At 40.8% G+C, this 13857-nt stretch overlaps 1 protein-coding gene across 10 annotated transcripts in view; it reads left to right on the top strand.

Moving 5' to 3' along the window:
- Positions 1-13857, top strand: part of EPB41L3 (erythrocyte membrane protein band 4.1 like 3) — a 261674-nt gene that overhangs the window by 230940 nt on the left and 16877 nt on the right. For 4 of the 10 annotated variants that reach the window (XM_077135910.1, XM_077135907.1, XM_077135912.1 and 1 more), the window contains 3 exons: positions 268-494; positions 9185-9238; positions 12293-12484. In XM_077135910.1, the coding sequence (XP_076992025.1) occupies positions 268-494; positions 9185-9238; positions 12293-12484 (473 nt within the window). Of the gene's footprint in view, positions 1-267; positions 495-9184; positions 9239-11548; positions 11585-11771; positions 11838-12292; positions 12485-13857 lie in introns of all 10 variants that reach the window. The other 6 variants (XM_077135916.1, XM_077135911.1, XM_077135909.1 and 3 more) reach the window with 3 other exon arrangements.

Raw genomic sequence — 13857 nt, 5'->3', positions numbered from 1 at the left:
CTCCCCAGAGAGCTCAGTACAGATGAAAGTTATTCTGTTGGCTTCAAGAGGTACCATTTAAATAATGCGAAAATCCCGTTCAAGGTGATAGAGATGTGTGTATGCTGCTTAGCAAAGGTTATGCAGCGCTAGTTTGTCATTTTAAAACAAGCCTGGTATGTTGTAGAGGTATTTTTTTTCCCCCAGTAATGGGATAATTGGTTTTGTGGACTCATCTTCTGACTTAACTATTTCAGATTGTATTTCTTCGATTGTATTTGCTTTTAGCATCAGTGAATGAAAACCATGAAATATACATGAAGGATTCTATGTCTGCTGCAGAGGTTGGTACTGGCCAGTACGCCACAACAAAGGGCATCTCTCAAACCAACTTGATCACCACTGTGACCCCGGAAAAGAAAGTGGAGGAGGAGCGGGACGAAGAAGAGGACAGACGGAAAAGGACAGAGGGAGCCACACCACCGCCTGCCGCAGCCGTACGGCATGAGGGCAAGGTAACATCTCCCAGGCTGCCCCCTGGAGCGAGCTCCTACTCTTAACTCTAAAAGCACTCTGAGGATATTAGCCAGGAAAGTGTTCAGATTTAGGGTAATTCATGCATGAACATCAGTCACATTCATATTAGCAATTTTTAACTGTTTCTCCGGTTTCAACATTTTTCCTCTGAAAGATTATTTCTTTTCTTAACTTTTTGAATGTTTTTATTTTGCTTTAACAGCTGAAATGCTACATAAGACTTTCAACAGCTGTCCTGTGGGTTTATCCTAAAAATACTTAACAGTGGCATATTATACTTTTCTGTTTGGGCTCACATTGCAGAACTTTCCACTATTCGCTATTTTCTGTGTTTCTGGCCCCATTCTCCTACCCAAAAACTGTGTGCTTTCCTAGATATAGATTAATCACTGCTGTTCTTTTGTCCGTCAGTACAGAATGGCCCTAGCCTGTATATTTATATGCCGTTTCCTTTCTTAGTCTTATAAATTACAATCTAATCATTGAAAGCTGTGAATGGTTGTGTTTTGAAATGAGAGATTAAGATAGATGGTTGTGAAGAAACACACAAGTTATTTTGGCAGCCATTTCTCCAGGTGTTTTGTTCAGTAAATTTCTTTTTAAATGTTCTGTTGATTTCCGATGGCCTTATCAGCACTGTAAAGCAACCTTATGGAAAAATAACTGAAAAGACGAAAGACCCACTTGGAAGTTTATAAATAATAATATTGAAAAATAGAGTGGTTTCTGGAATGTACCAAGTGTACAGAGCAAAAGAAAGTAGCATAATAAAATGTGTTTGTCTAACACATTTAGATTATGGGAAAACTTGCATAGAATTGACTCAGTTGTGCTCTTTTGTACATGGGCTCTTCAAGTATAGTTTATTTATGTGCTCCCTATCTGTGGTTATAGAAAATATTCCTTTTGACAGAATTTGACAGTGACATCTTAATGGGTAGATCAACAACTCTATAATTTTTTTAGTTATAAAATTCCAAATGATCCAGTCCATCATCCTTTTTTAATAGGACAGATCGTTTAATTGCCAAATGCAAAAAATAAAAATGGAATAGGAGATGATGGCAAAGATACTTGGATTGTGTTCGCTTGTTAAATGTGTTTTGTTTCTGAATATTGTTTATATAACCTTCTTTTTCAGTTAAGTCAAGGCAGCTTTTAAAATAGGATACAAAAAGATGATGTACCTAAAAAGCAAGTGTATGGTTTTTATTCTTGATTATCCCAAGATTTCTTGAAACCACCCATGTCAACCTCTGATTCTCACAGAGGCATACGTACGATTGAGTGACATGTAAAGCATTTTTAGTTTGCTTCAAAAATAGGTCCAATCCATTTTACTTTATTTTATTTTTAAAAGCCATCACTTATTTCAGTGTAAAATGTAACTATCTTTATTTTGTGCCGGTTATGCCATGTGAAAATTAAAAGTGAAGGAAAGCACTGCCCTCATCCTCTGAGTTTCTGAGAAGCCAATACGTTGACTTTAAGCCTTTCAGAAAGACTGTCCCCGAGACCCAGTGCATAAATTGAGGGTTGGCTCTCTGTTTCCCACAGCACAAAACTGTCTTTTAAAAACCACTTTAATGAACAGCATAGAAGAGTAAACCTCAATTATAGGTTCCTCCTCCTCAAAAAGTAACAATAGAGGGATCCTTTTTTCTTTTTTTTTTTTAACCAAAATGAAAATGCCTTACTGAAAATAGTTCTTAAAAATACTGGCCACCTAAGAGTCCCTTGAGAGCGAGGGTTGTTTCCTAGGATAAACATCACCCAGGGGGTGGGCAGCCTTTCGCTGCTTGGGAAGCCAAGCCAAAGTCGGCCTATAACTTGTATATTTTTCCTGAATGTGAATGTAAAATTCGTATTCTTGAATGGTTTGGCCAGGTTCCTGTTTAACACGCAATATGCAGTGTCAAATGTGAGTATGTGGAAAAAAGACATACTTGTCTAAGAGTAAAAAGAGACCCTTCTAAATTCAAATATACCCCTGATATAATCTTATCTTTGCATTTACTTTCCTGCATGCCTGTGATATAATTTTATTTATGCGTTTTCTTTCCCCTTGTCCCCCTTTCCTTGAAGTCAGGATTGGATAGTCTCCACAAAGCAAGCTGGGTAATTTCCACGCCTTCAGGTCACTAAGCAGAGCACACACACACCTGTGCACACGCAAACATGTACACACGCACACGTGCCTGGCATGCTCAGGAGAACAGCAGAAGCTGCCTTAACCTCAGGCTCCCTCTGGCCTTACCTTGAATTCCTGGGCTCTGGGCTCTAGCCCGATTTGAGTATTGGCATTGGTTTGCTTCTCTCTTTCTGCTTCTTTCTCAGCACCTGTAGGTGAAACTGGCTTTGGTCATTGAGACTGCCAGGATCCAGGGGAAGTGCTGGCTTTTATCATTACATTAAGGACTCCATCCAAGGGAGCTAAGCATGCCCTTTGCTTGCTAAGAAATCAGAAGGCTGGGAAATTGTCCCTTTACATTAGTTGTGAACCATCAATAATATCAACACTTAAAAAACCATGTTTCAAGAAAATACACTCTGCTAGTTAGCTTGTTGGAACCTCTTATTTTAATTTTTTACCCTATTTATCTCATGGATAAAGGAGCCAAAATAGAATGGGAGTTTGCAAAGGAAACGCGATCCTTTGTGGGGAGTCAGCATTCTTAAAATGCTAATTATTAAAATTTCTGATCGTAAGTGCTTATCAGATAGGAGAGGGGCCAGAAATTTTTTTAAATTTGGAAACCTACCAGATTTGGATATAATTGCCTGACCGAGGAAAGGCGTAATGCTAGACAGTAAAAACTGTATTCATAATAAAAAATTGGATTTCATTTTTATTTTTAATCCAACTGACCTATAGGGACAGATCTTTTTTGCAGGAGATCAGGGGAAAGTTATTGAAAGTCTTAAAGTTATTCTTGCTCTCAAAACCCTAAAACTTTGTAGAGTTGTATTTCTTAAACAAAACTTCAGATGTGTGAAAAAAATGTAGATTTTAGGATCGCCCACAGATATCTTGTGATGCTTTTTTTAGAAAACTCCATATATATTTGACAGTCTAAACTTTGGCATGCAGCCTGAATACTTTCAAGTCCATGAGCAACCACCCTCGTGCTAAAAATTCTTGTTTTACAATTTTATATTGATACCCATAAGAAAAGTAACTAATTGCAGTTTTCTTTTTGTCCTTCTGCATCTGTTTGCTGCTTCTGTCTCTCTCTCTCTCTCTTTCTCTCTGTCTCTCACATCAGTCATCTGAGCCCGATACTGACTCATGTCCCTTGTCACCACCATCTGCCCCAAGTCCCCCTGCATCTCCCACGAAACTCCGTAGGAGATGTAAGGAGAATGACCAAAAGTCCTCAGGCCACGAGCCACCTAGAGACCCCGTGCTAATGCACGGTGAGCCCAGCCTGGATGCTGACGGAAAAGGGAAGCCTTTCCTTGGGGATCAAGATGTGGCTTTTAGCTGCAAACAGCAACCTGGCAGAGGGACAACCCTGTTTTCCTTCTCCTTGCAGCTCCCCGAGTCATTTCCTTCTCTTCTAGATGACAACGGTTACCTCTCTTTCCCCAACCTTTCTGAAACCAACCTCCTGCCCCCGAGCTTGCAGCATTATCTCCCAATCCGCTCTCCCTCCCTGGTGCCCTGTCTCCTCTTCATCTTTTTCTTTCTGCTCTCCGCCTCCTTCTCAGTGCCATATGCCCTCACTCTCTCCTTCCCTCTGGCTCTGTGCCTCTGCTACCTGGAGCCCAAGGCAGCCTCCTTGAGTGCCTCCCTAGACAATGGCCCGAGGGACAGCTCAGAGGAAGAGGTGTGTACCTCGGCATAGAACACGCTTTCCCTCCGTGTTCGGTGCTTCGGTCCAAAACGATGGTAGACGGCTGCTGCGATGGTGGTCCTACTTTCAGAGCCTCATTTATTGTCTGTGCCGACATGGGAGGAGGTCTTTGTGTGTGGGGAGGCCCGCCCGGCCCAGGGTTAGGCACAACACCATGTGTTTGTGGCAGTCTGCCCCCCCCCGCCCCACCCCTGCCCCCACCCCCCAGCACCTGTCAGCCAGCCGATTTTCGGAGAACTCACTAGCTGTGTTCAAAACTCAGGATTCAGGTAGAGGCTCGGTTCAGTTATCACCTAATAAAGTCAATTACAGACACGACAGACGGAAAAGCTTCCGACTAGGTTTATGGAGTGTTAACCAAAAAATACCGTGGTGTAATGAGGCAGGGGAGCCCCCTCGAGGTAGGTCAGGGGTTCCGGGCGAGACGGCGAGAGCCCAGCTTTGAGGGAAATCGTCATCACATGCATAGCTTTTCAGAAAGGTAAAGGCATCCTCCCCCGAGCTTCTGAAATGCACCCCCTGCCCTCTTTGATCATCCTTGCCAGGCTGAGTTGTTACTCCAGGGATCCTGCAGGCCTTCTGGTCAGAAAGAATGTCAGGTCCATTTAAAGCAGCACTAATTGTTAGGGCCTGAAACAGAACCAGAAGGGGCTGCGGGCTGCCCTTTTCAGGCACAGCGTCCCAGGGAAAGGCCTTTTGCTTGAGGTTTCTGTGCAGTATGAAAATGGGCCGAAATGCCATCAGTAATTCCGTGCCAGCGTTTGTCGGGTGCGCTGTTGGAAACCAGCAATCCCTTCATCTCCAGCATGAGCCAAAACAGCTGCACATTTTGAAATTCTCTTAAAGTCAGGGAAGTCAGGCCTCCATGGAGCTCCAAGCCAGGCTTGGGCAGTAGTGGAGGAAGGAAGGTTCCTGGCTGTCCCCGGCCACCAGCAGTGCAGCCGGGTAAGTTGACGTTGCAGCCAATAGTTTGTCCTCTTAATTGCTTTCCTTTCACCCATCTCCATGCTGTAGGAACAGCCCAGCTGTTTCTCTTTCTACACATTTCAGTAGAGAATGGGGAGAAAGAATAGAAGCTGCCAGCAGGGGCACTGAGCTGGCAGCCCTCCTGCCCACACCTCTCCTCCAGCTCCCCTCAGCTCCCCTGTTCCCACAAAACAAGGGTTTTTCTGGTAGGAGACAAGCAAAATACTCTTAGCATTAAAAATAGAAAAAATCAAGGCTTCAACAGGAAAGAAAGTCAGTCTATTCAGTTAATACTCAGCTAGGAAGTCATCATTTAAACTGTACCTGTGAGTGTGTAGAATTGAAAGGATGCATATGAATCTGTATTTAGAGTTTATCATGATCATTTCTTTGCAGCAGAAGGAAAAATGTGAAGGGCCCCATAGATGTTTGAAATAAAAGTTTAGGTTTTTCAATTTATATTGTCTAAGAGCCATTTTCAAGGTCCATGGGTCAGATGTAACTATTATTATGTTGAACTGATAGAAAAATAACTTTTTCATACATGAAAAATACTTTCTTACCCTAATATTAATATCACTGTGACAGCATTATCAGTCTAGAACAGACAAGAGTTAAGAACACAATAGTGTCTAATGTTTATAATATTAGCTGATTTCCAGCCTGCAAGTATATTTTCCTTTAGCAATGGAAGTAGTTGTCAGGGTAACCTAAAGCAAATAGGGCAGCTCTGTGCTTTTCTAGATTCTGTATAACAGTCTGAACTTTTACACAGCAAACCACACAGATCTTGTGCCTAATCCCGGGTATACATCTTGTTGGAATCAGTGCATGAAAATCAATGTTAAACATGGGCATGTCTGCATTACATTGGCAAAACAAATCACAGCAGTAAATGTTGTTACAAGCTAGAGAAAGTGCGATTGGCGCTTCCAGCTCAAACCTCTGAAACCATGAACTGACTCTGGCAGCTGCAATCTTCCAGCCCCCCTCTTCAGCCTTGGGGGAACCATTTACAGATCTGTCCCATGCTTTTGAGTTGCACAATTTTGCATTTGGCAGTCTGTTCGATGACATCTCTTAACCCTACCTGTTGAGAGCATTCTAGTTCAAGTTGAGATAGAGAACTCATATTTAGGTCATTCTATGTTTTTTTTTTTTAAAAAAAAAGTAATTTACTTCCATGGCCTGTCTTATCTCCAGGCTATAAACGCTTCGGCGGCTGACCTGAGCAATTTCTTTAACCACAGGTTAGCTCTGTCATGTGTGTTTTTCCAAACTGCTAATGACGCCAGTTCTTTTTAAATATTTTATTATCACAGCTTACGTTTTTTCAGGTGTTGTGTAGCTGCTTAGCTTAATAGTTCGAGCCTTGCTCGAGTGAAATCCAGTAGGCTTCACAATTTCAAACTACAAAGCCTGTGGCCACTCAGTATTTTTCTTTTATATTTTCAGAATGGTCAGATAAAAGGGGGCCATCTGTAGAGGAACTTAAGATGAGTTAGCTCACCATACCCATAGAATTATAACTTCATGTGAATTTCTAAAAATATAAAAATAAAAAATAAAAAAGGAGATCTGGAGAAAAAAAATCAGAAGTCATTTTAAATTGTAGCATGAAGTATTTTATTTTGATCATTTATGATGGGTTAGCTATCTTGCAGTTGTGTTAAGCCATACTTCATCGTGTTAATAAGAGGTACTTTAAAAGCTGCTTTAATTCAGCCTTTATCCCTCATTTATTAAAAATTTATTGATAAGGCACTATGCTTATCAATAAGTTGGAATTGACTAGGTACTAAGTTGGAATTGAAGGGACTTTAGGTATGGCCTAAGCTCTTTGTTTATATGTGGCTAGGAAAAAAAAAATAACAGTGATAATTATATATTATTAATATCAATATATTACAATTATTATAGGAATCTTAAAGCTCTGTGTGTGTCAGACATTCTATAAAGCACTTAGTATCCAGTACCCCACACAGTTAGGGCTATTTTCCCCCCATTTTATGGAGAAGGAAATCAGGAGGAAAGCATGAAATGTGCCCAGCGTGTCTCAGCAGGTTTAAATAACAAGACTTTGAGTTTATGTCCATTGGCTTCACAGCCCTCATCTATAACCGTGAATCTATTCTAATGCTGAGACGCTTGGAAAACAACCATTACTTTTAATGGAGATAAAGGAAATAGTCTATGGAGGAAGCAAACTATTGGCAAGAACTTTTGAAGGATTTGACCCAAATACTTACTAAGCCATTCTTATTTAGTCTCAAGAGTTGGAGATTTTTTTGAGTTATTCTCCAACCTTGAACAATAAGTTGAAACTTTTTTTTAAAGACCCTGTAATTCTCTCTCTTCGTAGTTCAAACTGGCCTTTCCCACGGGCTCTCCATTAGTGTGGCCACTCCAACACTGTAAGCTGTGACCACCCTTAAAAAGAAAATTAACAGCCTCGCCCCCAGTCCTCTCCAGTTGCCAGAGGTGGCCAGGTCATGGAAAGTTGTCTTTCCCGAGCTGCGGAAAATAACTTAGTCCTGATAGCAGGGTTGCCAGAATGGCATCCTAGGGACAACGTGCTGGGAGGGAATTCTGACTCCTTGTCTTTTAGGAATATATGAAATGAAAGTTTGTGCAAGTGCCAAGAAATCAGCCCAGCAAGAGTTATATAGATAGAAGCAACCCTACCCGAACTGTCCCTTCTTGACATTCTTTTCTCTTTTTAGTGAGAGGTTATTTTAGAAGAAACATTCATACCCTTGGAGCCCCCAGTTATTATTTTTTTTAAATATTAATTATGAACCTTTGATCAAGGGAATTTTATTGATAATTAGGTTGATTTTTGTGCAGGGAAAATCAGTTAATGTCGTATTAAGGCACTTACACTTAGATGTCCTAATTTCAGTGTCCACAGCTATACTCTCCTCAGTCATTTCTGTTTTAAATCGTAAACCCCTATGAAATAGGTTGAAATCCAGGCCTGAAATTGTTGTGACTATTCTAATTCCCCCTGTAATCCTAGGCTCTTTCAAATGCTGTGCTTTGTTTTATTTGTTTCCCAGTAGATGTGGCTCTCTTATTATTTCATTAGTATTACCATCGTCACTATTCTTATTAAATTCATTTCAATGGTATTTCTGGAAGGAGATGTGTAAATACGTATGTTGATATACTTCTTTGTGTTGGAGGGTGGGGCAAACGAAATACCACAGAGAGTCCTAAAAAAAATATCTACTTAGCAGTGCTGCTTGAAAGTGAAGTTCCCTCTTCCATGTGTAAAACATATGCCGGTGAGTGGCTGGTGTGTGCTTTTTATAATTATTAGGTAATGCAGACAGCCCGATAAGTCATAAATGGATATAAACAACCAAACTAGTATAAATGAGGGGCTGAAAGTCCGGTAACTGTTAAAGTAGCTTTTTTCTTTAAATTAACCTTTCACGTGGGACATCATACTATAGTGAAAAATACATAAACCTCAGCGCTATTTGCATTAAGCATTGTTAGTCCTTCTTTTGGTGTTCTAGTTAAAAGGGGTGGTAAGGTGGGTGAAAAATTGGTCCTCCTGAGCTGTGCACCCACCCAGACAGGTCGGTTTGGCTGGCACGGCCCCTGCAGGCTGTGTGTGCCTCCTCCAGTCTTCCTCTGAGTCTGCCCACGAAACCCAAGCTCTGGCCTTTCTTTTGCTTTTGCTTGACCCTGCATTCTCGTGGGAAAGTAGTATGATGCAGCTCACAGAGAGAGTGAGAATGAACTGTTTGACCTGAGCTTGACCCTGTATGACCAGATGGCTTTGTTTTCTATCCCTGCCTTCCTCCTGGAACCTGGTCACTGCCGTGGTCAAATAGACTGACAGCGAACGGACAGATACGGCTGCCGATGGCGAGACCACTGCCACTGAGGTTGGTGTAAACGCAGCCGGTCGCCGGGCGGCTGGGGGTTGCCTCGGGAAAGTGCCTGGAAGTGCCTTCAGCTCTGCACTGAAGAGCTTCGCATTTCACCTTTTGGAGTGGGGAGAAATTCTACCCTCCAGCAATAGAAGTTAAATAGTTCTGGTGCCTTGGCCAGTGGTTCTCAATCTTTGGCCCCATCCCCATGTCTCAAGTTCAGAAGGTTTGGGACGGGACTCCAGCAGTTGCTCGTCTAACCAGACCCCAGGCCATGTTGACAATTAATGTTGGGCTCAGATTTTGAGAACCACTTAACTCAATTGATAATACTTTTTTTTTTTTTAACTATGTTTCTCTAACCCAAAGGAGAGGTTATTTATGTTTGATGATCATGATGAGTCAGGGAAGAGGGTCACAACTTAATTAGCTTAATGACCCGATACAGATAAATTTCAAAATCCCAAATGCTCAAATGCTACTTCTCCTAACTTGTTTTTGTAGACTAGATATTGCCGAGCTCGCTTGTAAGAAATTAATTCTCTAGGGAAAAGAAAATTCGCCAATTACTGTTAATGATTTATTGAAAAAATATAACCACATTGAGCAGTGATAGGTGAGATACCATGCTATTATTTCTCCTTTATTAATTCTTAGGACACATTTAAAAAACAGTATTTCTCTATAGTAATGAAAGTCAAGATATTGATTTCCTGAAGTGTTTGCAGAATTTTTTTTCGTGACAGTGTTTGCTTTAGGTTGTAGATTAGTACATTATTTTTTACATAATCCAGTTGAAACGATTTTCTAGTTGTGTATCTAGGAAGAACTAAGATGTTATAAGGAGAACCTGTATATGCCCTCATCAAAAATATCTTTAGAGAAACATTTCATAATGGTATTTTATTAAACATCTTCCTTTGGTAATGCTGGGGATCAATTCAAAGCCTGGAAACGTTTTTTTAAGAGTTAAAAATAACATCTATGACTGTTATCCAAATTCTTTTATGTGAGGAATAAATCTGTTACATGTTAATAACTTTCTCTGCCCCATATAAAATTTCACCTTGATTTTTAAGAATTGGTCACATATGGGTCTATGTTAATACATTGTCAATTTGCATTGTAATCCTAATATGTGCTATAAATGAAAACTATGTTAATAGCACCTTCAACTTCTCCAACACCTTTTAAATGTGTTCTATAACATTTGAAGCACACAGACAAATATATGTAACATAAGTGGGCTGTGAAACTTCAAAAGAAAATGAGCAGCCATGAACCTACCACATGCTTTCTTAGAATGTTGCCAACACTTGTTGGAGTGAATATGTGTGTCCTATCACACTTTCTAAACACTTTTCCCCCTCTTATCCAGGTAACCAGAATCAAAATAGTGCACCATCAGATATGTAGAGCAGGCAACTCTCGTCCCCATTGGCAGATAAGAAAACTGAGACTGAGATAGAATGAATAATTTGCTTGAGGCACTGTCCTGCGTCTTACCCTTTTCTCACCCATATTTCACTCTGGGGCACCTCTTGTAGCAAGGGGCATCCAGCCCACACCTTGGGTCCAAGAGCCGTGGATGAGAACCCAGCTTTGCCACTGTGTAGGTAAATGGCTTTGGGGTATTGGCACCCAAATCCCAGTCCAAGGGTTAGACAGGTCCTTGAAATTAGAGAATTAAGGACAGTGTCACAGGTTTGGGATCCATTTACTGCATTTTTTTTTAAACTCAAATTATCCCATCTGCTTTTTAAAGAAATGATGGTACATTCATGGGAGTTGATTTTTTTTTTTCAAGACTTCCTCCACCCTCCTAAACGTATCCATTATGTGAGTTTAAGAAATTCAGAGTTCGAGAAATTTTAAAACATGAGAACCTCTGGGTTAAATTCTTTGAGCCTCAGTTTTCTAGTCTGCAGATTGAGGGTTCGTACAATACAACAGTACCCTCACTGGGTGATCATAGCCATTCTTAGGAATTTCAGTTTTAATCTGGCTCACCACCCTTTTAGAGCCATTTCTAATATTCATGAAATACAACCTTTCCATCACCTTTCAAAGCACACATATCTGCTCATCACACTTGGGAGTGTCCTGATTAAGATGCCCATTGAGCAAAGACGCGCTTATCCCCATATTCCTATTAAGCTTCCACTTGTGAGAGTGTGTGGATTGTATAGAAGCAAAGAGATGGCATCCGTATCGAGAGAAATCTAGCGCCCAGGTTTAGCAGGTTGATGTAGACCGTCGTTCTTCCATCTTAGAATACATTGCATGGTAAGACTTTTATCTCCCACTCTTTCTCGATGCTGGCAGTCGGACCAGGAGGAAGATGCAGAGCTCAAGGCACAGGTAGAAAATTTAAAAACCAAAAGCCAAACAAAGCAAAAAAGTGTGTGATGATAATTGTTTGTCTAGTGTTTGAGTCTTCCGCATGCCCCATGACGGTTACCGTGTCTTTAGTAGCGTGTGGAGGATGATAATGGTCCCTTTGGCTACCGTGTCCCTTACCTTTCCCTTTCTTCTCCACTTTTTTCAGAATAGTCTGATTAAGCGAATAAAGGGTGAAAATGTGTATGTCAAACATAGTAATCTTATGTTAGAGGTTGGTATTGGTATATACCAGTGCATGTTTGTGTGTGTTGGTTTTTTAGTGGTGTTTCTGTGGGCTCACTCCTTGGTGCATGAAACATGTGCTCTCTCCTGTTAATACGTAGTTGTAACTCTCAGCTTACCTGACTCTTAACTCTCTCCTAGATATAGATCCCTCTTCCTGTGTGCGTTTTCATTTCAAGTCTCTCTGGCTACATGTAACTTCCACTCTTTTACAGTTGACCTTTTATGACCATTTTGATTTTTATGCTTGTGTGTTCTAGGCTTTTTCCTCTCATTTCCTTGGACATAGCACATTTTCACCAGAGCGTCTGTGGTAGTGTCATGAGCCCTGATACTCAGAATCGGTTTTTATTTTGACCGTGAATGAGATTGATACCACTTAAAAAAAAAAAAAAAGAAATGTGAAACATTGACTTTTGGCGATTCTTTATTTCCTGAATATAGGAGCTAGATAAAACTCAAGATGAACTGATGAAACATCAGACCAACATTAGCGAGCTGAAGAGAACGTTTCTAGAAACCTCCACAGACACTGCCATCACGAATGAGTGGGAAAAGAGGCTTTCCACGTCTCCCGTGCGGCTGGCGGCCAGGCAGGAGGACGCACCCATGATTGAACCACTTGTGCCTGAAGAGGTGAGAACTGTGTGGCTTCTGGTGGAATTGTCTTCTGTCTTTCGTTCTCACGTCTCAACAGAGTCTAAAACTGGGGTAAGGCATTGACGAGCTTCTGTGTAGAAAAATCCTCACCTCTTGTCTATGCGTAACCTCAGCTGAGATTCTCAGTACTCCAAAGGAAGCCTACAAAGTAGAGTGATTAGAGGGCTGAAGAAGGGAATATTTATTCACAGGGGAGGGGTGCCCACAAAGAACCAGGACCGCCACCACCACCCCACCCCCCACCCAGGGAGAGTGACTTTCCTGCAAACCAGCCCTCTCTAGCCAGGAGCGTAGATCTTACAACTGGGAGAAACTGGGACACTGTCTTAATGAACTGACACTTTTTCTGAATATACCTCCTGCTGCTGCAGTGAGAAAACCCCTGAAAACTCGTGTGTTTCTCGTTAATTGCAAGATGAGATTGTCTAAACAGCCATCTGAAGTTGGTAGCCACTCATGATGTGTCTTTCTCTGAGATACCACACCAGGCTTTTACAATCCCCAGTGAAAACTCAGGAAGTTGCTTGATTTTTAATGGGAAAAGCAGGGGCCAGACATTTATTTTTAAGGAAGACTCTTCATGTAGAAAGCGCAGCCAGAAAGTGAGGATTTCATCCCATTGTGTGGGACCCACCGATTGCTGTCGGGCTACTTTGTTTTGTGTTCTGTTAAACATCATCTTGTTTTATCTCTTTCAAAAGAAGTAAGTTTTGAGAGCTGTCTCTTTCTAGCATAGTCTTACTTATCTCCTTCTTCTTACAGAGACCCATTTTATTGTAACATTTGTTCATGAAGCTGAAACAGAGTAGATGAAAATTAAAACAGCCTTTCTGAGTGAAAAATACTTTAAATAGTACTCTATATGTAATAGTTAGATCGTTGCAATAAAAATAAGATTACAGTTTCACTCATTATTGATCATTGTTTAAACTTTCTTTGAAAACATGGCCAGCGTCCTGCCATCCCTATATGTTTGGCAGTTTCCATCCCAGCTAGAAAAGGAACAGGTGTGTATCCATTTGATTTATTTTGAAAATGGCCCTTTTATGCATAATGAATACAAAGTAGTATGTACCAGAATATTCCTACACTGTTAAATACCAGCTTTTCCAGATTACTAGGGTTTCAAGAGACAAAAATTTCATATTGAGATTGAGTTAAGTATTGTATTCCTTGCATTATTACGAATACCACTTGTCAGTTCTGATCTTAAAAATCTCATTGTTCTTGATCAAGCTTGGCTAATCTGTCCATTTCTACTCCCTCTGTTAGAAATAAGAACGTGCTGGCTCTAAAGATGTCAAATGAACAGCCACTACAAACAGGAAAAAAAAAGTCTGTCTTCCCAT

The sequence above is a fragment of the Tamandua tetradactyla genome, chromosome 18 (assembly GCF_023851605.1).
Source record: "Tamandua tetradactyla isolate mTamTet1 chromosome 18, mTamTet1.pri, whole genome shotgun sequence".
In the NCBI taxonomy this organism is placed as follows: domain Eukaryota; kingdom Metazoa; phylum Chordata; class Mammalia; order Pilosa; family Myrmecophagidae; genus Tamandua; species Tamandua tetradactyla.
This window is presented reverse-complemented; position numbering and strand designations above follow the sequence as displayed.